The sequence below is a fragment of the Aulostomus chinensis genome, chromosome 13 (assembly GCF_037954235.1).
Source record: "Aulostomus chinensis isolate RoL2024-O1b breed Wild chromosome 13, RoL_Achi_v1.0, whole genome shotgun sequence".
NCBI classification, from domain to species: Eukaryota; Metazoa; Chordata; class Actinopteri; order Syngnathiformes; family Aulostomidae; genus Aulostomus; species Aulostomus chinensis.
This window is the reverse complement of record NC_141332.1, coordinates 25,231,169-25,255,493: the sequence shown is the minus strand read 5'-3', so window position 1 is coordinate 25,255,493 and position 24,325 is coordinate 25,231,169. Positions and strand designations below refer to the sequence as shown.

The window sequence follows — 24,325 nt, the reverse complement described above, 5'->3', positions numbered from 1 at the left end:
AAACAGTATTTTAGTGTTACCTTACAAAGCTTACAAGCGATGTCACTTCCATTAAGGAAGAGTGGTAATTAAAGAGACCGTCCCATCACCCGGAAGGTGACCGATTTTAGCTGTGCGACGGCTTCTCATGAAAAGCCTCAGATACCCCGAAGCCGTCTCTTGTCTCAAATCAAGTTTCATTCTGATTAATTGATTTGTTCAACCCTTCCTTAAATGTTTAATTAACTCTGATGAAAATATCACCGACATGAAATCCTGGGATTCTTTATCACCAACAGTCGAGTTGGAACTGGTTTCAGGAGACATTTCCGACGACAAAATCGCTGACAGTCTCAGCGGATTAAACGACTCACAACATAAATGCATTTGTTGGTGGTCTTGCTTCAGTGGATGTGTGATGTTGAGCGGTGGAGCAAGCGGCTGATAAAGGGCTAATGTAGCATTTTCCACTCAGCTTAGTGCTGCTGTGATGCCATACATCATATTTGCATGATGCCATAAGGCTGGTACAAATGGCTGTTCACACAAGGACATCAATATTAACGTTGAAGCAAGAGTGCTTCGCTCCCTTTGCGCCACATCTTTTGATATGATCTCAAGGCTGAACATTTAGCTCATGGGCAAAGTTTTTTATCAAACAAAAAGGCCCGCTGAATTATAAATGACTGCTCAAGATGTCAAATAATTTGCTGTGAGTCTGATAATTGATGCAGTTTGGGTCAGACGGAGAGACGTATTTGAACGCCCACTCTTTCTTCCCGTTAAAACTGATGAACAGGGATTAGTTCACTTCAAGAAAATCCCTCCTGAGACTGTTTGTCACTTTAGTGGCAAACCAAGTGTAAGCAGCAGATTTATCCTCAGGTAAACCTGTGGCCTCCCGAGGAGGACAACAGGAACGCTGTCTTCTCCTAAACGCCTTTGATTGGGATTTGTTAACGTGTAATTATCCCTGCCTTTAAGGTAATTGGGCACTATCACATACCATGACATGATTAGTTAATGAAGCACATACAATAAACCGGACAAGCTTAAACGGCTCTTTAAATTCAATTAACTAACATGCTAAGCTGGCTGATAGCTAGCTTGCTTCACTCTTACAGTTTAGAACCAATAAACTGTGTTTTATCAATCTAATAACAGGAGTCCCTTTGGTTAGAGGCAGATTCATGCCTTTCCTGGTTTGGATGAAGACTATTTATTTAAAAGAACTATTTTTTGGTTTGAAACTTTTGGTTGGCCAAAACAAGCTAATTTCCTTTCAGTGTAATCTGTGAGATTATATTCTCATGTCGGACAAAAATGAAAAGGCTGTGTCAGTCAGTTCTAAGATGCATGTCTCTGTCCCTCCTCCTCGCAGATGTGTCCTTCTGCCCCTCCTGAGCGTGAAGCCTCCTCCGCAGGCTCTCTTCCTGCTCGTGGACTCCATCGACGAGGGCTGTCAGCTGGGTGAGGGGGAGCAGAGGTCCTCCCCTGGCTCCCCCAGGACCATCGCAGAGCTCCTGGCCAGCCATCATGAGTTCCTGCCTCCGTGGCTTTTACTCATCTGCTCTGCACGCCGACAGAACAAGGCCATCACCAAACTCTTCACAGGTAGATTTCCTGCTCTGCTCCTCAGCTATCGTGTGAGAGCTAAGGTCTCATGTATCAAAGAAAGATGTTGAATATTTACCGATTAAATGGTTGCAATATTGTAAACGACAGAACTGAGTGACATAAACATTTGTTGTTGTCAGTTAAGCTCTTTGCGTATGTCACTCACTGGCAGTTAATTTTCTGTCCTAAAGGAACATGTTAACTTTTGGTCCATTTTCCCTGGAGCCTGACAAGTAGATTCGGTTCCCCTCTCTATACTTCATTAGGGAGCTTAGACCCACAGACTGCTAGTTAGCTTAGCAAAGTGAAAGGTAGTGGATGGGAAGTGTTAGCATACCGATGTAAAAAAGTAGATCGTTAAAGATGCTGTTTTGTCCAGAAGTCATCCTCCTCATCCTCTCTTCCACTGGTAGCCGTCTCTCTCAGCAGCAGTTGCTCTAGTTGTTGTTTAAATAGTTCTGGCTTTGTATCTGATGCTAAAATTATGGTGTCTCACATTTTAAAATGTTGTTTCGTGACTACAGTTATACACAACCCCTGGTTTTTTTATATACTGATCAGGAGAAAAGTGCATTTGTTGACTTTTGACTGAGCTCATCCATGACCATTCATTATGCTAAGCTAACTAGCAGCCAGCTGGTCTGTGTGGGTCTCAGCTAGTGCAGCACAAAGAAGAGAAGGGGATCCATCTTGTTGTCTGGCTCTGCGGAGGACGGCAAAATATGCGCGCTTCCCAAAAGGTTGGCGTCTTTCTTTAAGACAACACATTTAACTTGAAAACACAAACAAAGTGTGCAGTGTGGTTCCTTTCCTGTCAAGTCTGTTCCAATACTACAGAGGCGATGACTCTCCAGCATCACGACATGCCCACAGAGATTAGGCTCATCACTGCAGACCTCTGTGTGAGCTGCAGCGCTTCTTGATGCCCCGTGACACTGTGCCATACCAGCTGCTATTATCTCCCTGTCAGGCCAGCAGCCTACTTGGTGGTGATGAGCTGGCAAAGCATTAATCAAGAAGCAAGTGTGTGGGAGGAAGTCTCCTCTGCAGGCTCGCACTGCACTGTGTGTACCTCTGCCTTTCCAAAACCACTCAGTGTGGGAGCTTGTCATGCCCTCTGCTTTCCTGTTAAAGCGTTATGTAACATCGCAGCAGTCTGAGCGGCCGTCTCTGAGCTGAACCACACTCAGGAGATGCAAACGGTCAGGTTCAAGGCTACAGGAGTTACACATTTGTTTTGTTCCTTCACATTCCACTGCAGAACCTGGGCCAGTGTAGTACAATGGAACTGTTGTAATATTCATACAAATTGTGGAATATATTATCATTTTGCAAAGTTGTGTTGTTGTTTTTTTCCCTACGGCACAGAATCAGGAGCTAGTTGGACCATCGCACAGATGTACCACAAATTTTAACTGAATTTGAAGACCTGGTTTGCAATCAGTATAAGACAATGTACGCCCCTCAACACCATGAATGGCATTTATACTATCAAGTTACCAAGATCTACTCAAATATGGCCTCACGTGTCAATCCTGAGCTCTGAAGACATGACAATGAAAGCATGAACGTAAAATGAAATGAAAAATAATCCTTTAAAGTAAACCTGACTGCAGCCTTTAGGATCCCAAACAAGTCATTCATTTACACCTTTTCTAAAAGAAACATTGATATGATGAATAGCTGTTAGTGTCATCGTGGCGTCAAGCTTGAAGGGCTGTGGGAGAGTGCATCCCTTTGTCAATATGGCGTTATCAGATCCAGATCTGGTTTCGGATGAGTTAGCAAATCTTTCTGCTTGTCCCTCAACCTGAGTTCTCTCATATCTCCATGTCTCACTTAGAGCCACCTCTGATTCATCCGGCAAACAGAACGACAGCACCTGTGGTCCTAGTCTAGTCGTACTTTTCACAGATTAGTTACAGGAAGCAGCAAATATTGAACATTTCTGTTAATATGCAGCTGATCCAGGTTCATAGATCACGTCAGTGTGGTACCTTTTTATGTTGTTTTCTTATTTAATACTTTTATACTCTTCCCTGTCTTCCTCTGTGTAAAACAGGAAGACTTTTAATATTCAAAGTACAAAAAAAATTGTGTGAATGCCGCCTAAGGAAGGTGGCATTGATCTGTTAGTTGTCTGGTCAGTCAGTTCATTGCTCTCTTCATGCCAGTTGCTGATGGATTATGGGTAATTTCAGGAGGCAGGTCAATGTCCGCATTATCACAGCACCTGCCTGCACTTATCATGTGTTTACAGCTTAAATCAACATTACAGCTGGAAAGTAGGTTGTAATGATGGTTTGCAGTGTGGGTCATCTTTAACTGTAGGTGTCGGCGTAAGTGTTGTTTAGATGAGTGCAGCTCTGATGGGGGGGGCACTAATTCAGCAAACCAACTGTGATGCAAGCTGCTGGTCTCATAGAGGCAAAGTCTTGCCAGCCTCCACTTTAGTGGAACATCCAGGCCTGGAGAGTCTGGATCATCGTCGTCGTCGTCACCTGGTAGAGAGCTTCCTCACAGCAGCTTCATCCAGTCTGAGCCAACTGACAGCACGGACACACACCGAGAGGAAGTGGGGCTGTGTTCGGATTGGAAAGCCCCATCGAGCCGCATTCTGATTCCTGTTTTCTGGCTTTATGAATATAACTTGATTGATCGATTGGTTGATTGATTTCCTTTCGGCAGCAATTTGCATTACCATATTGCATCATCGGGCTCCCCTGTCATTCATGATATTGATACAAATCCTCCTTATCATCTATATTATGTCACTCAACAGTAAAAGTAGTAATCCAAGGTGCGGTTGCTAGCTTGTTACTAGCGTGAACCCTATTGATTTTCAGATTTCAAGTAATTTCTCTTAATTGCCATATTCCATTTACATCGGCCTACATTTTTTCAGCGGACCGACTCATCTGTAACTTCAGACATGTTGACTAGAATAAGCCTTTATCATTGACATCTGCAGTACAATATTTGATGTTTGATGAAACTAAAAAAGCGTATTTATTTATTTTTTTATTTTAAGTTTTCGATGCTGGAGCTGCTTAACATAGGGCCCCTCTTGTTAATTCTGTGTGCGTTCTGGTTTAAAAGGGAGTTTCATCTTGGAATAATGTGATAAACAGCAGTTCTCTTCTTCCTTTCTCTCTGACTGCCTCTCATTGCTTCTCCTCTTTAGAGCCTCTCTGACGGTGGCCAAGCGTTTGTGTCAGGCTCATATTCCAGTCGCCCAGCGAGCGGTTTTAAAAGACGAGCCTCCTTCTGAACGGAGGAGAACGGCCAAAACACCATTCTGCTTTTGAACGAAGCCAAACTCTTGTATCAGATGTGATGCCATCATTTGAAAGCGGTGGAGGACGTACAGTACGCTGTTTAGGATTTCTTCTGGAGCTGCCCGTGTTTGTGTGAGCATGCTGCTCCAGATTTAATGCTTTGTGTTGCAGCGTTTCATTGGCTGCTATTGAGTTTGTTCATTGAGATGAGTCTGCAGACCCACAATGAGCCTTGACCTTTTTCCTCTGTGATGCTTTTAGCAGCGTCTTTGTTTTGTCTAGATTCAGTCTTCCGCTTTTAGTTCAACGCTGCCAATTCTTTAGCGAGTCTCGGGTTTTTGTCTCGCTCGTAGACGGATGTGGTCATGCGCACACACACTCTTACTGGGTGCTCCATTAGCTTGTATCGGGAATACAGCTGTGAGAATACTCTTTATTCATGCAGCACTGGACCTAAAATAGACCAAGGAGCTCCAGAGTATCACATTAAAGCCAAGTGTCCACTAAAAATATCCTCCATATTGTTTACAAGTCCGAGATGGCAATGACCTGCTGCCAAGTGACTCCACTTTCATGCTCTGTGCTAAGCCAAGTCCTATTTTGTACGAGTGGCCCGTTTCTTCAGGGATGGAGGTTGTGTGGGTTTCCCAGTAAAATCTGGTCTGAGTTGATGTGAACTTTGTGGTTTTGTGAATATAGAGTTGATAAAGTTTGAGGAATGACCTTTAACCAGGACTGTTTTGCAGGCTGCACCAGGCCTCGGAAGCTTCCAAGATATATTTGTGGAGAGTTCAAGATCCGTTGAGGAAAAAAAAAAAAAAAGAAAAGTTCCCGCTGCCTTAGATTTTTTTTTGGCGTAATTCACTTAAGTCTGACACATAGTATCTGCATCAGCTGTAATACCTTTTTTTTTTTCCTTTTCTAAAAGAGATGTCTTCCCCTCAGGAGTACAAGTCTGAATTCCTCTTCTTGCTAAATTGTTATTCATTGTGTCTGTCCCACGCTGGAATGTTCTCTGGGAAGTTTTCAACACCTCTGAGACCGAGCAGGAAGGAGGAAGCTTTCTGACTTGTGCAGCAGAAAGCCTCATTCACATCCGCTCAGCCGAGGCCTCACAAAGATTGTTCTGTTTGTATGGAACACGCATTTTTCTCTCTCTGGCTGACCCTCGTTATACGATCACTCAGGTTTGATTAGGCCTCAGCGTTCCCTTTATTAACTTGGACCTAGACTGATTCAATCTGTAGATTTAAATAAGGGCTGCAAACTGAAATAGAGCCGCTCTGTTGCAGCGCCCCAGGTGACTGCAGAGCTACGGGGAAAACGTTGCTCTTCCTGCGCTTGCCACCTCTGTGTGCTACTGTAAGGCCGTGATAGGGGAAGCGGAGTGGAAACACTTAGGCAGCGATTTTGGTCGGGAGCTGGGAAGAATGTGTGCCAGTTAAACAAGGCCTCCGGCAGAACCATGGAAGGGGAAAGAGAGGGCGGGATGGAGGCGGGGTTGAGCTTTCAGACATTTTTCCTCATGAACCTCAGCGTCTAATCATTTTCAGCGGAGGTGATGATCCTTTATTCTGACTGATTGAGCCCGATTTAATGTAAATTATTAACATGTTTGATAGAAGTTGTACTTATTTTGGAGGCTTCTATTGTTTTCCAGAAATGTCTCTTAATTCCATGGGTCTCATCATTAGCCTCATTAAAACCAAAGACTCGTGTGAATCATGAGCCCCTCCAAGCATTCGATCCAGCCTAGTGTGTGATCCTCTTATCTCATGGAGGCGTCACTCAACTGTAATGACTTCCATCTGCACAACTTTGTTTGGATGCTTGCAAGCGTGCGTAAGCTGCTGATTTTTGTAGGCGCTTCCCCTAGAGGTAGTGTGGAGCACTGCATGGAGCGCTGCATGGGAATTAATCTTGTTCAGGGAGGTTGGATTAAAGTTTTGTTGACTAGTGAGTCCAAACTCTGACTCTGTTCATGTAGTTTTTGTTTAGAACTAGCAGGAAGAGATGTACTCGCCTATTTCTCCTCTTTTGCTATTTTGTAATTTTCCTTTGAATTGGGCCTTGATATTAATTTGATATGCTGGCTTCGGTTGTCCTGAGACAACCAGATTTCAGTTTCTTGAGTTCATTAGCTTGTTTTCTTGAGGTGCTGATTTAATTTATTTGGCATCTTGAGAAAATGGCCTTTAGTTTCCCCAGAATGACGAGACTAAAAAACCCTTTATCAAAAAGAGAACAGCTCCAAGACCTTGAGATGCAATATTTGACCTACAGCAAGTGCACACGAATGTGGCGGCTCACTTGTAGAATGAGTATGAAGACCCTGCAGATGTACCAATCACACTCTGGATCGGGGAGGAATATGGATGGATGGATATCGATGATGCGTAGATATTCTGTATCCATCTGTCCTCCTTGGCGTCGGGATGCGCTCTCCCAGTGATGAGAGGAGTCCAAGTTTGAACAAATGCAGAGAGCAGCTCAAAGCAGCCCCTCTCAGTACTGGATCACAGCTGTAATTAAGATACTTGTGTTGCTGACTCAGTCTCTCATCCCGCGAGGCGTCTTGATGGAAGCGGCCATTCATTTAATTCCTAAGATGACACATTTGCACATGTTTGGAGCTTTTTGACCCAGAAGTAATTAGACTGCTTCCTCATGCCGCGGTTTCTAGATCATCAGTCATGACTGTGATAAGTCACAGATAAGTCACTACATATTCTGCAGCTATTGTATCATAAAAGCTGCTCTGTCAGGACATGATGTGGCTCTGGGGTGGGTCTGTGTTTTTCTTTCCTGCCATTGCGTCCCACTGGAGAGAGGTTAGCCCACCCTGGGAATGCTCTAGACCACATCTTCCACCTCGCTGTGCCCGCCATGAATGGGGCTTTCTTTGCCCAAGCTGCCAAGAGACAGAACTGATTTACCACCAGTGATCACAAAGAAAAAGAGCAGGCCAGTTTAAGCGTATGCCCTCCTCTTACTCTCAAAGCAGCTCTTTGTCCCGAGGCCCGTGGGGCGAATCTCAGACAGGACACCTTCGGTCACAGCGAAAGGTCAAAAAAACTCTTTACATCTCCCTGTATTTGTGTTATTCTATTTATTTATTTATTCATATGCAGTCTCTTTCAACAACTGTGGGACCTGTGGGATCTTCTGGCTCGCTGACAACCCAAACAGTCGTAAAGCAGCCGGGGTGGTTTATTTCCCCGGGACCATGGAATGCTCCCTGAAGAGAAACAAAGATGGCTCTGCTTCCTGAAGCGCCTGTAAATGACACTTTGTGGCATCTCTTTGATTGTAGTTTGGATGGAGGAAAGCAACGGATGAATTTGAATGTTTTGAGGGATTAAGTGACAAAATGGCTTTTCGGTATTGAAGAGAAAAGCTGATCGAAGGCACTTTGTTGCAGAAAATTAATTTTGCTGTCCTCTTTTGTTTTCACTATTGGTTGTTTCAAAGCCCTGATGCTTCACCAACAGTACTTTTATTAATGGCCTGGACCCCTCTCTTGAAATCGGCTTAAACTTCTGCACCATTTTTGTGCATATTCATGTACGAGATGTCGTCTGTGAGGCTGCATGTTGAGCCTCACTTCTGATGAGCTGAAGACCGTAATCCTCCCTGAATACTGTAATTTACCAGCATGCAGTCTGACAGCTGGGCAAATTACAGGTCTACTGTGTACATATCTCTAGCACCTTGGGTGCTGCACTGCTGTGACAGGATTCAGAACATGGCAGACAAGCATGATTTCCTCCTGAACCGATGCCCTCTGGTATGTGACATGCCCCTGCCACATTTTTATAGACTTTTATTATTTCAAGTCTGTGGTACAAAGTTAGACGTGTCAGTTTTTGCTTTAATTGAAGGGTGTTTTAATTGTGTCTTAATTTGACTTTAGTTGGCGTAACTGCAGTGGAATTCCTTTCACATTCTTCCCTGCTTTTTGCTGCTGTGGTAAACGGTTCCAAAGTAAAGATCTCTTTTTTTTCTTACTTTCTTTCTTTCTTTCTTTCTTTCATTCCACTCTGCCTCTTAACCTACATGCCAAGGATAACTTTTCAAGTACCTGATTCCACAGCAAACTGCCACAGCTTTCCTTAATGCTCAATCTGTTGCCTGGACATTTCCCCTGTGAAGCCCCAAAATGGTTCCAGACCTTCCTGGCCCTGCATTTTGATAGCAGATAATGGTCTGTGTGAATGGATGGCTAATAAAACGTGGCTGACATGCTAGACCGAAGCATGTGGCTAAATAAGGTCGGCGGGAGGTCAGCAAGTGCAATAATGAACAAATGTGTGGAAATGTGATCTGGGAGGGGGGGACTCATCAAACTCATCACCCCATTTGAAGTAGTTAGGTAGTAGTTGGGGGGGGGGGGGGCGCTTTGAAATATTTCCACCACCTTGACCTTTGCCTATCAGTAAACAAAGCTAACATCATTGTTGTGTTGCAACAGAAGAGGAGGACAAACAGACCCACTGAAACCAGCCAACCGCTAGTTAGCTTAGCACAGTCAATGGTAGTGGGTGGAAAGGGTCGGTCTCTGTCTTGTTGTTTGGTTCAGGGGGTGATGATTAATATACTTACTTATTATTGCTCTTATTATTATACTTTTTCATTTCCCCTAAGGTTGTTGAGGGTCTTGTTGCAAAGGAACATTTTAAAATGTCTTGTAAATTTCTCAGTTTTTGAGTGCTTCATGGTATGTTGAATCATGAATGTTTTCAGGGTATAAAATAATTTAAATTTGCAAATCAGAGTAGGGAAAAAAATAGGGCTCATCTCATGAATACAGCACTATATAAACGTCCTGAATGTGGCTGCTAGTGTTGATGTCTGGCATGTTTGGTGTGCGTACTCGGAGTACGGGGGAGAGTCGAAACACTCGGTTATTGCAGGATTTAATTTCAATTTTTCACTTGGATGAAACTTCCAGTCGTGTGTGCAGCTGGCCGCGTGATTTATAGTGACAAGTCTTGGAGTAGATATCCATTAGAGGATACACTGATGACGGCAGACCAGGTGCACCGCCGTATACCTCCGCGTCTCCTCTGGTCTTAATGAGCTTCTGTCATTCAACAATCACAAGAACAATCCGCTTCTTCATAGAATCAAATTAGTCATCGCCCCTGCGCTCAGCGTAGATGATCATATGACAGAAGCACCTTTCACTTTAGTGCTGGTAGGTGAGACTGAGGTAGGCTGTTGAGTCTACCTCAGTCTCACCCCCCCGTGCCCCACCCCTTACCTCCTTGGTTCTATTCAGTTGCACCACAACAGGTTTGACTGGAAACCCTTTCTCACGCCGTTTTGATGTTCAGCAAGAAACATGTTAGGGCAAGGGTGTTTTCACGCGCTTGGCCTCCAGCGCAACGTGGATTAATTGTTAAAGTCATCGTTGCGCTGTCTCACCTGGTGGCCGCTGAGTGTTGCAGGAAGATTACAGTAGACAGAAAATGTAGTCTTATATGCAATTTTCTCTCGCAGATTTTCTTTGTACAATTTAGTTGTTGAAAGTTTGTATTCAAATCACCCGGCAACCACCTTTGTAACACTTCCTGGCAGATGTGTGCGCCAACAAGACCAGACTCTACTAGTTTAAGTCATGACTGCACTTTGATTGGTCAACGGGACAGACAAACTGCATTCATGGAGTCACCAGTCTGATGAAACCCTTCAAAGCGAGCTGACGTGGCTCCAGAGGAAGTTCTCAAACCTTTTTGTGGCCTGTAGTACTTCTACTGTACATGTGCAAGGTTTCACAACAACAACTTCTCCCGCAGCTCAAACAGGCTGATGTTTCTGATCAACACTGACCAAGCTTCACGCCGACCTTTTTTTCTAACGCGATGCTCTGTATCTAAACAGAAATTCAACGAAGGGCAACGTCACACTTTATTAAGAAATTTATATTTTCCTCATCTGACCAGGCCTTCAAAATAAGCACCTAATGAGCCAGGAATTGTGTGTTCAGCACAACAGCATCCAGGCTCATTTGTGTCTTGACCACAGTCGGCGTCTGCGGTGTGAGATTGTGCAGGTCTGAAGGCTCCGAGGGGGATTAGCTTTGAGCATCACAAATGTCTGTCAGGCTAACAACGTCTCAACAACAGTTTACTGGGCCATCTTGTTTAATGCTTCAGTGATGCTGAAATGGGAGCTGTCACCAACCTCCCTTAAATCTTTACAGAGTTTTGGCGTGTCCTTCGGGTGCTTCGTTAACTTAAATTTGTGGTGTCAACATCTTTTGTTCTTTGTTGCATATGGGATTGTTTGTGTCTCTTCTCTTTTCCGTGATCATGCAGTGGTGTGTGTGTGTGTGTGTGTGTGTATGAATGAAGCTGCCGTCAGAGAGAGGAGATGTTATGTGTGGTAGCAGCAGGGTGGAAAAAGGAGAATTGGCTCAGTTTCAAGTTTTCAGGATTGATATGCATAAAATATCTGATTTGTGCTTGTCTGAGTTTTTCTCACTTGTGAATAATCCCAGATGAAATATCGCCTCTAATTACCCGTTTGAGTAGAAAAGAAGAGTTCAGCACACTTTTCAAAGAACTGTTGTCTGCAGACGGTTGGAGCTGACCCTCTTCCACATACTTGTGTTTAGGAGGTTGGCGCGCTGGTGTTTCTCAGAGCCAGGATCACTGCAGCTGTCGAACAGACGTTTGTCAAGCGCGGGTTTACTGAAGAGCTCGAGAAGAGAGCAGCGAGGCTTGAGTTTCTGTTTTCTTTACGGAATCCGATAACCTACGAGGGAGTCTCGCGAAGAATGCGCTGAATCTGAGGAGCTGCCATTCTTAAGAGTCCCGCTTGATGGGCTCGCACCACTAGTTTCTTGACGCACGTGCTCCCTCATTTGTCATCTGAAAAATTAATCTAGAAGGCAAACAGTCCCTCTTTTGTACACGGGCTCTGTCTCTTGTGGCCGGTATCCAGTTCAGTAACGAGCAGCAGCTGGCTCAGAGGCCCGCGCTCTGGAGCTGCATCCCTCACCCACATGAATGTGTCATTTGTTGCTTGTTTAGTAATCTATTGTTGGGTCTGGAATCGTCAATCTCATAAATACTCAGCTACATTTAGTCCGCTTCAAATGGTGCAAAAGCTTTGTGACTGTTGGGTTTGGAAAGAGAGACAATGGTTTGATGGAAGGCTTTATGGCATTTGTAGTAATGGAAGTTCTTGCATTCTTGCTCTGCATCAATAGTAGTTCTTGTTACACCACAGTCATCAAATCCAGGCTGGATGACTCGTCCCGCTGCGGTTGCTTTAGTGCTTTATCTGCAGGAGCAGGGTAGTAATAATGCCATGACTTCACAGCTGACATCCAAGCCTTATTAAGTGATGTCTGCTGATGACTAAAGTGGAAACTTCAAGTCATCTCCCACCACATGCGGCGGCTCAAAGAAAGTGTTGTTTTTGGTGTTTTCTTTTCTGTCTCTGTCTTACACAGATTGACATTGTTTTAAGAAAGTCATTTGGGCAGCGGCTTTGGTTCCTCCTCCCTCTCATGCCTTCCCCAAATGACTGAATCCTCGTTGTTGGCGTGTCATTTACTGTGGAATGTAGGAGTTTATCACCAGCAGCACAGGAGCCCTTTTCTTTTGTTCCAGTAACATCTTCGCTGTTATTTTTCCCTCAGAGAGTTGAAAATCAACATCAAGGCAAAGTATTACAGGTTCGCTGAATCATGAGCTGAAAATGTGTTGTTTTCTTTTTGGTCCTCTGAAGTATTTTTGGTCCTTGTTCTCACCCTTTAATGGCCTCTTCCTCCGTCTCAGTGGGTTTCCTGTCCCAGCTGGAGCCACTCCAGAATGTCCAAAGAAGGATCGGGTCCAACCAGAAAGAGGAGGCCGAACAGTCTGTGACGTCAGAGACCCAGAAAGTCCCAGAGACAGGGGACCACATCAGGCGTATGGTCTATCTATAAACCAAAAATGGAGACCCCGTAAAATTAAAATATATTTTCCCAGCTTTAATCTCGTGTCCCTTTGGTAATCGTTCATTTATTTCTTGATACATGTAAAACACAAAATAAAACATCAGCATCTGAATATTATAACATAAAAATCCCTATCTTTTCTTCTCCAGTAAAAAAAAACAAAAAAAAAAACATTTGACTCATTTTCCCTTAATCGTCTTGTGACACATTAGGGCCTCAAAAGACTTTTTTCTAATAGACTAACATTGTTAAAAACAGTGGCTAAGTTGTTTTGAACATCACACAACTGTTATAAAACGGTTTGTTTCACCCTGACAATTTAATCCATTTTCACGGAAACCATTTGGAAAGTCTGAAGGGGAGGTGGTTAAAGTTTCTCTTCACGTTTGTAAGCGGAGAGCCAACCAGAGGTAGCTAGCTCAGCTGGCGCAAAGTTGTGGTGCACAGGCTCTGCCGTGCGTGAGGCGTTGTGCTCATTCAACACTATTAGCTGCTGCAAACAAGAAATGCGTAACTATGCCAAAGCAAATGGCGTCATGACATCAGTGGCACAAGTGCATCCATCAACATGAGTTCATAGTTCAAAATGAGCCTAAAAGTAAACTCGTACACCATCTAGTCAGGTTCTTCAAACTCAACAAAAGAACATCAACAACCCGAGAAGTCGTGACAAAAGGCGAGCGGGAGTGCAGAGAGGACGAGCGAGTGATCCTTTCACGGTAGCATGACGGGCGGAGAGCTGATCCTAGATGGTTTCCGTTTGAGCCAGAGGAGCAGGAGAACCGGAGTGCACCTCAGGATCATGTGGTACTTCAAGTATTCCTGCATCTTTTGATATATAACTGGAGGGAATAGTGCCCAGACTCATATAATGGCCCATTACAGTTCCAAATGAGTAATCTCTCGTGCTTTTTTGGAATTAAGCTTGGAAATATACAGTCTCTAATGGTTTAGTACTCTCAGATGGCAACGCTTGAGCGCCTTCGATGTGGTTCCAGTATCTTCCCGTGCATCTAGCCCTGGTGATATGATTGACTCCTGCAGGACTGGAGTGGGAGCTGGAACAAAAGGTCAAGCAGCCACAGAAAAGAGGGTGAAGGGAGGGAGGAAAATGCACAGTGCAGTCGAACAATGACAGACTGAAAGTGGGTTAGGGTCATTGAGTTGTTGTAATTTAAAGGGGAAATAACAGTGTTACGCTGCGGAGGGATACTTCATCTAAACTGCTCACACAATTGCTGCTTTGTTATACGTTAAATTACATTAAAGACGCAAATAGTCACAGAATTGGAAGATGTTTTTTCTTCTGATCAAGAGGTTGGTTTTCTCATGTCACTGTGATTGTGTGTCTAAACTCTGCCCTTGTGATTCCTATCACAGGGAACACCAGAATGACTTGCTGTTTAGCAGAGATAGCCATTCTTGCCATGAAATAATTAATTCCAGGTATTTTTTAAAGGACAAGAGTGTCAATCTTCTGCATTGTGATGCATGTCTGAGTGAAACAGGAGAGAAAGGCAGGGAATAAACTTTGGAACAATGGAAAGTGGGCGTATCCAGAGGGTGTCATACCGTAGATGATGATGGCACTGACGCCATCGTGGTTTCCATCAGAGAGAGACAAAGCTCATCTTGTAGCTGCTGAAGCAGTTGTCTGTGTATAATCTGGAGTTGTCACTGATCACACTTTCCTCAGCATGAATAAATTCAAGCCAGCAGCCTCGTAGCCACACAGTCATGGAGGAAGAAAAGAGGGTTTGAGGTGGCGCAGAGCCAGAGAGGTTCCTTTTTTTTTTCAAGCTTGAGAACTAATGTATCTTAGCTTGTAAACACAATACATGCCTGTCAGTTTTTTTCACGTCCGTCCCTCCACGCTCTGTTTGTGTGGCCCAACCTGTTATCATTCTGCTGCAGAAGAAAATACATGCTCTGACTGGTTGTTGTCTCTGTAAGCCAATCAGTGTTGATGTGGGCGTTGCTAAGCTCAAAATGCAGCAATGGTGACCATGCAAAAAAAAAAAAAAAAATTTTGGGAGACCTTTTTTCTGTGTGGGATGTTTTTATGCATTCTTACTAATTACGTCTTTACTGCTGACTGACCGAAGAAGCAGGCCTGCCTTATTGCACAATCCAAAACTTCAAGTTCCGAGCTGATTTGAAAATAAAAAGAACAGCTGAACACTGCCCAAGAATGAAGGGTAAAATTGGATTTGACAGCGTGATTGACTGAAGGTAAAATAGGTCAGTTTGTCTGACTGTTATTGTCTACCATGTAGAACATAATCAGCTGTGGTGTGAACTGCTTTTATCAAAGTTTGACATACAACAACAGTCTCAAGGAACAAGTAAAAGATTATTGTGAGCCACCGTTCATTAATGTGTGCTTATCTTAGACAAACACAGAAGCAGATGATAAAGGAAACACATCCCTCCTTCTGTTTGCCAGGATCCCTTGTCCAAACTTTCAGTACCTGCTTGGGAACTGCTTGTTAAACTCCTCATGTTTGTTATCAGGCTTCCAGGTGTGGTTCCACTGGTCCTTGTGTGGAGTAAGATTGCACAGCCTTTTCTACCCACACAATAGCAGCCAGATGAAGAGAGCACTGCCTCAGGGTTGGTGACAGTCTGATTCATGTTCTACACAGGCATGACTTGTGTTATATAATGAAAGCAATCAAAGTTACAGATAACTGCTCTGGTGCTGAATTGTGTAGATTTTCATAGTCAACAATAAGACAGGAAATTAAACCTGCACCTTTTAAGGAAGCAAAATGCACTGTTTCTCATTATACAAGGCCTGTTGCTCCTTTAGAAATGCAGTATGTAAGTAACTGACTTTTTCCCCCCTGCCGGAGTAGCCCTGAGGACCATGGGAATTGTACACAAAAGTATGCATTCCTTGCCTGGAGGCTCCAGACTACACACATTACGAACAGATTTATTCAACGTAGGAGAAGTTCACTGTCTGCACATTAGGTGAGGCCATTATTTAGCCATCATCCCTCTTCTCTGGAAGAAATCCCTCCCATATATTCATTAGGACTTACTGTGATAATTTTTGCAGAAGGCTTCCTGAAGGTCCATGCTGGAAGCATGAAGCGTGAAAATAAGTGAGGCAGCAGAGAGATGTTTTACAGGCCATTGATGTGCCACGGGCAAGGAAAGGATGTCTTCCTTGCTGTCCTCCATGTTGATTGTAGTACATCTTCAGCCCCGACCACAGCTTTGCTCATGGTCTTTAAGCTCTAATAACTGTTAGATGGAATGGGTTGGTTGACTGACCTAACAAATGGGCATTTAGTTAAAAGGAATTACATGTCTTGGCAAGTTTTTATATCATCAGGGGAATATTTTTTCTGCCTTTGTTGTTTTGCAAATTGGGTTGTCATGTTTCATTGTATTTGGGAAGGTACACTCCATGCAGATATACTGATTTTCAGCATTGTTTCATTAGTACAGTTGAAATTACCTCTGCTTCAGACACAATAATAGAGTGCCAATTGCCTTGAATTTGTTTTCCTCAGTGCTTCAAAGGCTGAACTCGGCAAACTCCTACGGATCACATCTGCTGCCAGCAGACAGACGGGTTATGCTCTCAATTCCTCTGAAAGGTTTTATTTTGACAACACGTCTTGGCTGTTAATTATCCTATGCCCGAGGACATTAAAGAGCGGCTTAACCTAATTATAAAAAAGTAGAAGATGATTGGATAAATGCTGTGCATGATTTCAATCACAGACTCACCGTAGGAAAAAGTAGCTTACTTAGCATGAATAATGTTCTTTTGCAATTACAGCAATCTATTTTCAAGTTTATACTTGACATCAACTTGACATATACTTATGTGTAATAACACAACTATATGAAATTTGTCACAGTACGATTCTGTCAATATATTGGGATACAGTACATATTTCAATACTCATAATTTACTGAAAATGTGGCTTAAAATACGACTTGCTCTATACTACACAAGTAGTCTTGTAATATGTTCATCACATTATATTGATAACTCAGTGGACATTCGGAATTTACATTCAGATTTATTGGATTGTGAAGTGCTCTGTTATTGAACACACTGAAATAGAGCTGCTGTAACATGCATGGGCCATGTGTACAATTTTATCACAATATATTTTGTTACAGTACCTTTTCAATACCAAGGGCTGGAAAATTGATACAGTATCTTTAACGGGGAAAAATAGTGATATCTTGTTTTATTAGTATTGCAGAACCCTAATAATCACCATGTTATTTTTGAAAGTCAAACAGAACCATTTGCTATTATATCCTGAAATCCCATCATCTAATGTCCTTTATTTTTTTCTTTCCTTTTTTCCAGGATTCCGCAAAATCAGCCTGGATGATCTGCGCAAGGCCTACATTGTCAAGGATGTACAACAGTACATCCTCCATAGGCTGGACCAGGAGGAGGCCCTGAGACAGCACCTCACCAAGGAAACTGCTGAGATGCTCAACCAACTCCACATCAAAAGCAGCGGCTGCTTTCTCTACCTGGAGCGTGTGCTGGATGGTGTGGTCGAGAGCTTCATCATGCTCCGTGAGATCCGTGACATCCCTGGCACCCTCAACGGCCTCTACCTGTGGCTCTGCCAGAGACTCTTTGTCAGAAAACAGTTTGCCAAAGTCCAGCCCATCCTTAATGTAATCCTGGCAACATGCAGACCACTCACGGTCAAGGAACTGTACCATGCAGTCTGGACCAAAAACATGACGCTGACAATGGAGGAATTTCAGAAGAAGATGGACATTCTCTCCAAATTGTTAGTTGATGGTCTTGGGAGTACCAAAATCCTTTTTCACTACAGTTTCGCTGAGTGGCTTCTGGATGTAAAGCATTGCACACAAAAGTACTTGTGTAATGCAGCAGAAGGACATAGAATGTTGGCAATGAGTTACACATGCCGGGCAAAGCAGCTCAAACCACTTGAAGTGCAGGAATTTGCACTACACCTTGTAAATTCTAATCTGCAGATTGAGCCATTTAATCTGGCTCTTTGGATGGTCTGGAATGGAACTCCTGCTAAAGACTCTTTGACCACCTCAATACCAAGAGAGCAGGAGGTTCTTCAACTTCTGGTCAAAGCTGGAGCTCACGTTAACAATGAAGATGACCATGCTTCATGTATTGTGCAGCAGGCCCTGGAAAGGGAAGATTCAATACGGACATTACTTGACAACGGGGCTTCTGTGAACCAGTGTGACTCAAGTGGGCGAACTCTGTTGTCCAACGCAGCATACAGTGGAAACCTTGATGTGGTCAACTTGCTCATATCTAGAGGCGCAAACATGGAGCTAGAAGACAACCACGGACAGACGGCACTTACTCTTGCTGCCAGGCAGGGCCATACCAAAGTGGTCAACTGTCTAATTGGCTGTGAGGCCAACATAAACCACACAGATCATGATGGATGGACTGCCCTCCGCTCAGCAGCCTGGGGCGGTCATTCAGAGGTTGTATCTGCTCTGCTTTATGCTGGTGCCAAAGTGGACTGTGCAGATGCTGATGGCAGAACTGCCTTGAGAGCTGCTGCTTGGGGAGGGCATGAGGACATAGTGTTGAACCTTCTTCAGCATGGTGCTGAGGTCAACAAGGCAGACAATGAAGGAAGAACAGCTCTCATTGCTGCTGCGTACATGGGGCACCGAGAGATTGTTGAGCACCTCTTGGACCACGGGGCAGAAGTTAATCATGAAGACGTGGATGGTAGGACAGCCCTCTCAGTCGCTGCTCTCTGTGTACCTGCGAGTAAAGGCCATGCTTCCGTTGTGAGCCTCCTCATTGACAGGGGAGCAGAGGTTGACCACTGTGACAAAGACTGCATGACCCCTCTCCTTGTGGCTGGCTATGAAGGACATGTCGATGTAGTTGATCTACTTTTGGAAGGTGGCGCTGATGTGGATCACACAGACAATAACGGTCGCACCCCTCTTCTTGCTGCGGCATCAATGGGCCATGCCTCTGTTGTCAACACCTTACTCTTCTGGGGGGCTGCTGTTGATAGCATTGACAGTGAGGGGAGAACTGTGCTGAGCATTGCATCTGCTCAGGGTAATGTAGAAGTGGTCAGAACTCTGCTGGACAGAGGTTTGGATGAGAATCACAGGGATGATGCAGGCTGGACCCCGTTACACATGGCTGCATTTGAGGGCCATCGGCAAGTGTGTGATGCCCTCATTGAGCAAGGTGCTCGTTGCACAGAGGTAGACAATGATGGTAGAATACAGCTGATATTGGCTGCACAAGAGGGACATTACGATTGTGTTCAAATTCTTCTTGACAACAAGTCATGCATTGACCAGAGGGGATACGATGGGAGGAATGCTCTCAGGGTGGCTGCACTTGAAGGCCACAGGGATATTGTTGAACTGCTGCTGAGCCATGGCGCTGATATCGATTACAAAGATGCAGACGGACGCCCAACACTCTACATATTGGCACTTGAAAATCAGCTTGCCATGACAGAGTATTTCCTTGAAAATGGAGCAAATGTGGAAGCAAGTGACACTGAGGGCAGAACGGCCCTGCATGTGTCCTGCTGGCAAGGGCATGTTGAAATGGTGAGACTGCTGATCAACTATCATGCTGATGTGAATGCCTGTGACAATGAGAAGCGATCTGCCCTCCAGTCGGCTGCATGGCAAGGCCACACAAAAGTCGTGCAGTTTTTGATAGAGAACGGCACACATGTTGATCATACGTGCAACCAGGGAGCAACAGCACTAGGCATAGCTGCTCAGGAGGGTCACATCGATGTTGTGCAGATACTTCTTGAAAATGGTGCTGACCCCAACCACGCTGACCAGTTTGGACGCACAGCTATGAGAGTGGCGGCAAAAGGTGGGCATTCAATGATCATAAAACTTCTGGAAAAGTATGGCGCAACAACTCTAAATGGCTGCAATCCATCCCCAGTTCACACCATGGAGGAAAAAACACCATTGGCTGTGACAGGTAAAATGCAGTCCCTCACCATTAAATCAAGCAGTTCTGGCAGCACTGGTGTAGGAGACGCGCAGTCAGCTGGACGTGGTCTAACCAACGGGCCTGTTCATGCATTTAGTTCTCCATCAGAATCTCCAGATTCCACAGTGGATAGACAGAAATCCTCCCTGTCAAATAATTCCCTCAAGAGTTCAAAGAATTCCTCCTTGAGGACCACGTCCTCCACAGCCACTGCACAGACGGTGCCTATCGATAGCTTTCATGGTCTCACATTCACAGAACAAATCCAACAGCACTCACTGCCTCGCAGCCGGAGCAGGCAGTCTATTGTGTCCCCTTCCTCTACGACTAAATCAGTGGGTCAGCAGCCACCATCTCCCTCCAGTGACTTTGACTGGTCTCTGTTGAAACCCGGTCTCAAGTCGACAAAGGGAACGAAGACTGGGAATGGGACATCAAACAGCAAAGGGGCACCGGGAGACAAGAAAAAAATGAAGAACAGTTCGTCAACCCAAGGTCAGGTTCTGGAGTATGAGATGACCCAGTTCGACAAGAGGATCGCCCTCAATAAATCGGTAGCTAACATTGCAGTGAAGGATCCCCATTGTAAGATTATGATTGGTGGTTCGATTCAGCTGGAAAAGGGGCAAAGCCAAGACCAGTTCTTCATCCAGCAGCAGAGCTGTTCTGAGAAGAAGAGGAATGGCATCATGACCAACCCCAACTATCATCTACAGGGTAACCAGGTTTTTCTGGGTAGGGTATCAGTTCCTCGGACTGTGCAGAGCAGAGGCCACCAGGATGTTCTTGAGAACTATCCCATAGGGGAAACCGAGTTAAGCCTTAAACAAGCCCTGAAACTGCAGATTGAGGGATCTGATCCTGGGTTTAACTACAAAAAGGAGACTCCGTTGTAGGTGGTAAGAGATACTTCTCAAAATAACCCTTCAGTATGTGCTCTTGTTGAGATGCAAATAGCATTTGTCTCCAAGTTGAAAGTAAGGTCAGACTGACAGCACACTTATTCTGTTCATTTGCAGCGCCTAGCACAGAGGACCATACAGACTTTCGGTTGTTACTGGATTGCACTCAACAGAACCCTCGTTAGTTGGATTTAATCAGACTTGCATGAAGAATGCCTCATTCTGGATAAGTAGACTCTTTTCCTCCCAGAAAAAAACTTTCAGCGAAATAATTCCTATACTATGTCAGATGTCTTGAATGCCATTCGTCATGCAGACATAAAAGGGGAATGTGCCAAAGCAATGGTTTTCATCTGCGTACAAAAAAAATACATGTTCTCATCAGTGGGAGATCCCAAAATAATGCCTAGGGAAGATTGCTGATTGCTGCCTAAGGCTTTTGTGAACTGATACTCAACGTGCCTACATCTGTTACAGCCTTCTTCATGTATTCATGCAAACTATCATTTTAATTTAATATAATGCTATTTAATAAAACAGTGTATGCACTTTTAAGAGTAAAATGACAGACATGCATTTGTTCTATTTACTTTGTATCCCATCCATTTTTATCAAAGTAATTGAGAGAAACATACCAATGCTTTTTTTTATGATTTTATATTGTTTGTCCTGACTTCCTTATTCACACTGACAGCAATGTACCACTGAGTACATTGTGACAAACCGAGGACATAACAGTGACTGACGCCATGGTGTGAGTTGAAGCGCATTGATAGTCTGCCTTTCTAGAAACCCCAAATAATCTGTTCACCTTGACCAGTGTGCTAAACCTATGTTGTGTGTAATATGTTAATAGCTATGGCAATTTACTTCACCAGTATATACAAGTATATTTATTTTTGGAAGAAAGCCACTTTTGCTGCACTTTGTGTTGCATTACGCTCTATCATGGTGCTGTGTTCAGAAGTTGCCTGCAGTTATTTTGGACTCCCAATTTTGTTGGCTTTGTGTATGATTACAAATACGTAAGAAAGAGGGAGGTTCATTGAAAATGGGGAAAAAAAAACATTTTGTCCCTATGGGATTTTTTTTTTTCATTTGTTTGTGTGTTTTGTTTTTGTGTGTGCATTAAAAAAAAGAAATATTTAAATATATCCATTGTGTACCGTCAGCAAAAGTTTGGTGCTATATGCAGCAATTTCAAGTGAAAGCAGTGACTTCAAAAAAAAAATGCATTTGTCTGTGGAGTTACATGTATAATCTACTGCAATGCAAGTAACAAGATCCAAGCTTTGATTTGTATGGAGGCCTGGAGTGGCCATGAAAAGATAAAAGTATTTGTGGTTGTAGAGAGAGAGAGAAAAGCCATACGTATATATGTGTGTGTAATATATATATACACTTTTTCCCATGATTTAGTTATTTTGAGGCGATGAGTCATTGTTCCCTCCCTTGTTTTTTGGGTTTGTTTTTTTTCAGCAGGTTATTTCTGGTGGCAGCCTATAAATTAAACTGAGGGAACAAGTTATAATTCGTGGCCTCAAAATAACTACATTGGAGAGGGGAGATCTATCTTGTGGCCTCAAAATAACTGAATTAAGGGAACAGGTTATATCATAGCCTCAAAATAATAAAAATTAAGGGAACAAGTGATCTCATGGCCACAAAATAATCGAATTGAGGGAGCATGTTATCGGTTGTTGCTGCAAAATAACTAAAGTGTGGGAACAAGTACTATCTTGTGCATACAAAATAACCAAATGGAGGGATCTCATGGCCACAAATGAATTAAACTGAGGGAACCAGTTCTAGCTGGTGGTCTCAAGCGATATCTTCTGTCTGGCCACTCCAGGGCTCTGTACTTTACTTGTTGTCGAGTGGTTAATTTTCTGTAATTCCTGCAGGATTTTTCAGGGGTATGACGTAAAAACGGCTCAAAAAAGGGTTCCACCGCGAGGACGACTTGTAGCTGCTTGTGACATTGTCAGAGAATTCAGAATTAAAAAGCCAAAGTTGAAACAACACAACCCGTGGCACCTCCTCTCTGTGATAAGCTGAACACATCAGTTGTCTCAAACCGGCAGGAGAGTGGGGGGAGGAGGTGCTCAACTGTGAGGGAACGAAAACATCTGTTTCTCATGAAGTGCGTGGAGCTGCGTTAGCATTTACAGGCTGTGTCATATTTTTGCAGACTTTCCTTAATGTTAACAGTGAGCTATTTTTTGCCAAGAAGAGGGATCTGGGGGAGTAGAAACATATCGCATGTACAAACACTTCTAAGCCCAAGTGAAAGCTCTCAGCTCGACAGTACAACAGTAGCTCAAAGGAATACCATGAAGGGTCAAAAGAAGGATTCAAGGCAGAATCGGGTCTCCTAAAAGTTGGAAAACATACTGTATAGTCTTATTAAGCGGTTATCTGGTTTGTCTCAACTGTGTTTTTGTCTGTCACCTTTGATTTGACTGTCAGTGGTTGGATTGTAAATAGCTTACGATGTACATTCGACTTTCATTTAAAAAAAAAAAAAAAGAATTCCTGTATTATATGAAGTGGAATTTTCTGATGTATATTAAAATGCTTAATAAACATATTTGCTTTACTGCTGGAAAATTAACAGTTTGCAACTTTATTTGAAGGAGCTTATTTCTGAATACTAACAGGAGGTGTGACGTGGCACAAATCAGTCGCAAACATTGGGACGCACTGCATTTGCGCTATACTTATTAGACTTGTTTTAATATCTGGCGTGTTACCTTTTACACGGTTATTCACTTTAAGTCTATTCCTAGTTCCAGAGCTGCAGTACTCAAGGTTGACTGATGTACCATTTGGTGCAGAGAAGCTTTTATAGGCACTGATATTTGCAGTAACTAACAGATTTTGATTTATACGGCCTGGTCTCTCAAAGAAAGTTAGTGATTAGGCTCACAGAGGTCAACTCCTGTCCCGGTCACATGAGCCTTGTGTCTGTCAACGCATTTCGAAGTATAGCATTAAAATGTTTCATGAGGACGACAAATCAAAAACACAGAAAACAACAACTTCTTCTCTGCTAGTCGTGGAACGTTGCCTACGCTGCCGTCCTCTGACTTAAATATGCCTCGCGTAGCCAGAGCTGATTTAGCCTAAACCAGTGGCGCCCTCAGATGCTTCTTTGCGCAACATTTTCAAAGTTTACTTGAACAGAAACACAGCTGTTGTGTAACTGATGAGTCCAGAGGCCTTTTGTTATCCACTGAAGTTGTGCAGTTTTTGCTCACGTCAGTGCTGGATGGCGAATGTCTGGGATGTAAACCACTACAGCTGCTCAAGTTATGTCTCTCTTTTGGGGAGGTACATGCATTTGTTGAATATTTTTATAATAATTATTAAATTTATTCAACCCTAATTCTACCTAATTAAGCATTAAACTATGTATTCGACTTCACTTCTTAATCACATTGCTACAAAGTAAGCCAACAATGTAGCCAAATGATGCCAAACAATACCGGGTCCACCGACGCTACGAGCCAGCGGATCCGTCAGGGTCCCAGGCTGTCTATATGTGGGCGCAAATCCAAACCTTTCATCTGCATTTTTGTAGCCAATAACACTATAAGCTGATTGCAAA

At 43.5% G+C, this 24,325-nt stretch overlaps 1 protein-coding gene across 3 annotated transcripts in view; it reads left to right on the top strand.

Annotated features, from left to right (window-relative positions):
* ankrd50 (ankyrin repeat domain 50) overlaps positions 1–23,329 on the top strand; it is a 37,645-nt gene extending 14,316 nt beyond the window's left edge. For 2 of the 3 annotated variants that reach the window (XM_086222285.1, XM_086222284.1), the window contains 2 exons: positions 1,361–1,593; positions 17,168–23,329. In XM_086222285.1, the coding sequence (XP_086078411.1) occupies positions 1,361–1,593; positions 17,168–20,709 (3,775 nt within the window). In that variant the 3' untranslated portion in view covers positions 20,710–23,329. The remainder of the gene's footprint in view (positions 1–1,360; positions 1,594–17,167) is intronic. The other variant, XM_086222286.1, reaches the window with a different exon arrangement.
* Positions 23,330–24,325: the final 996 nt, after the last annotated feature.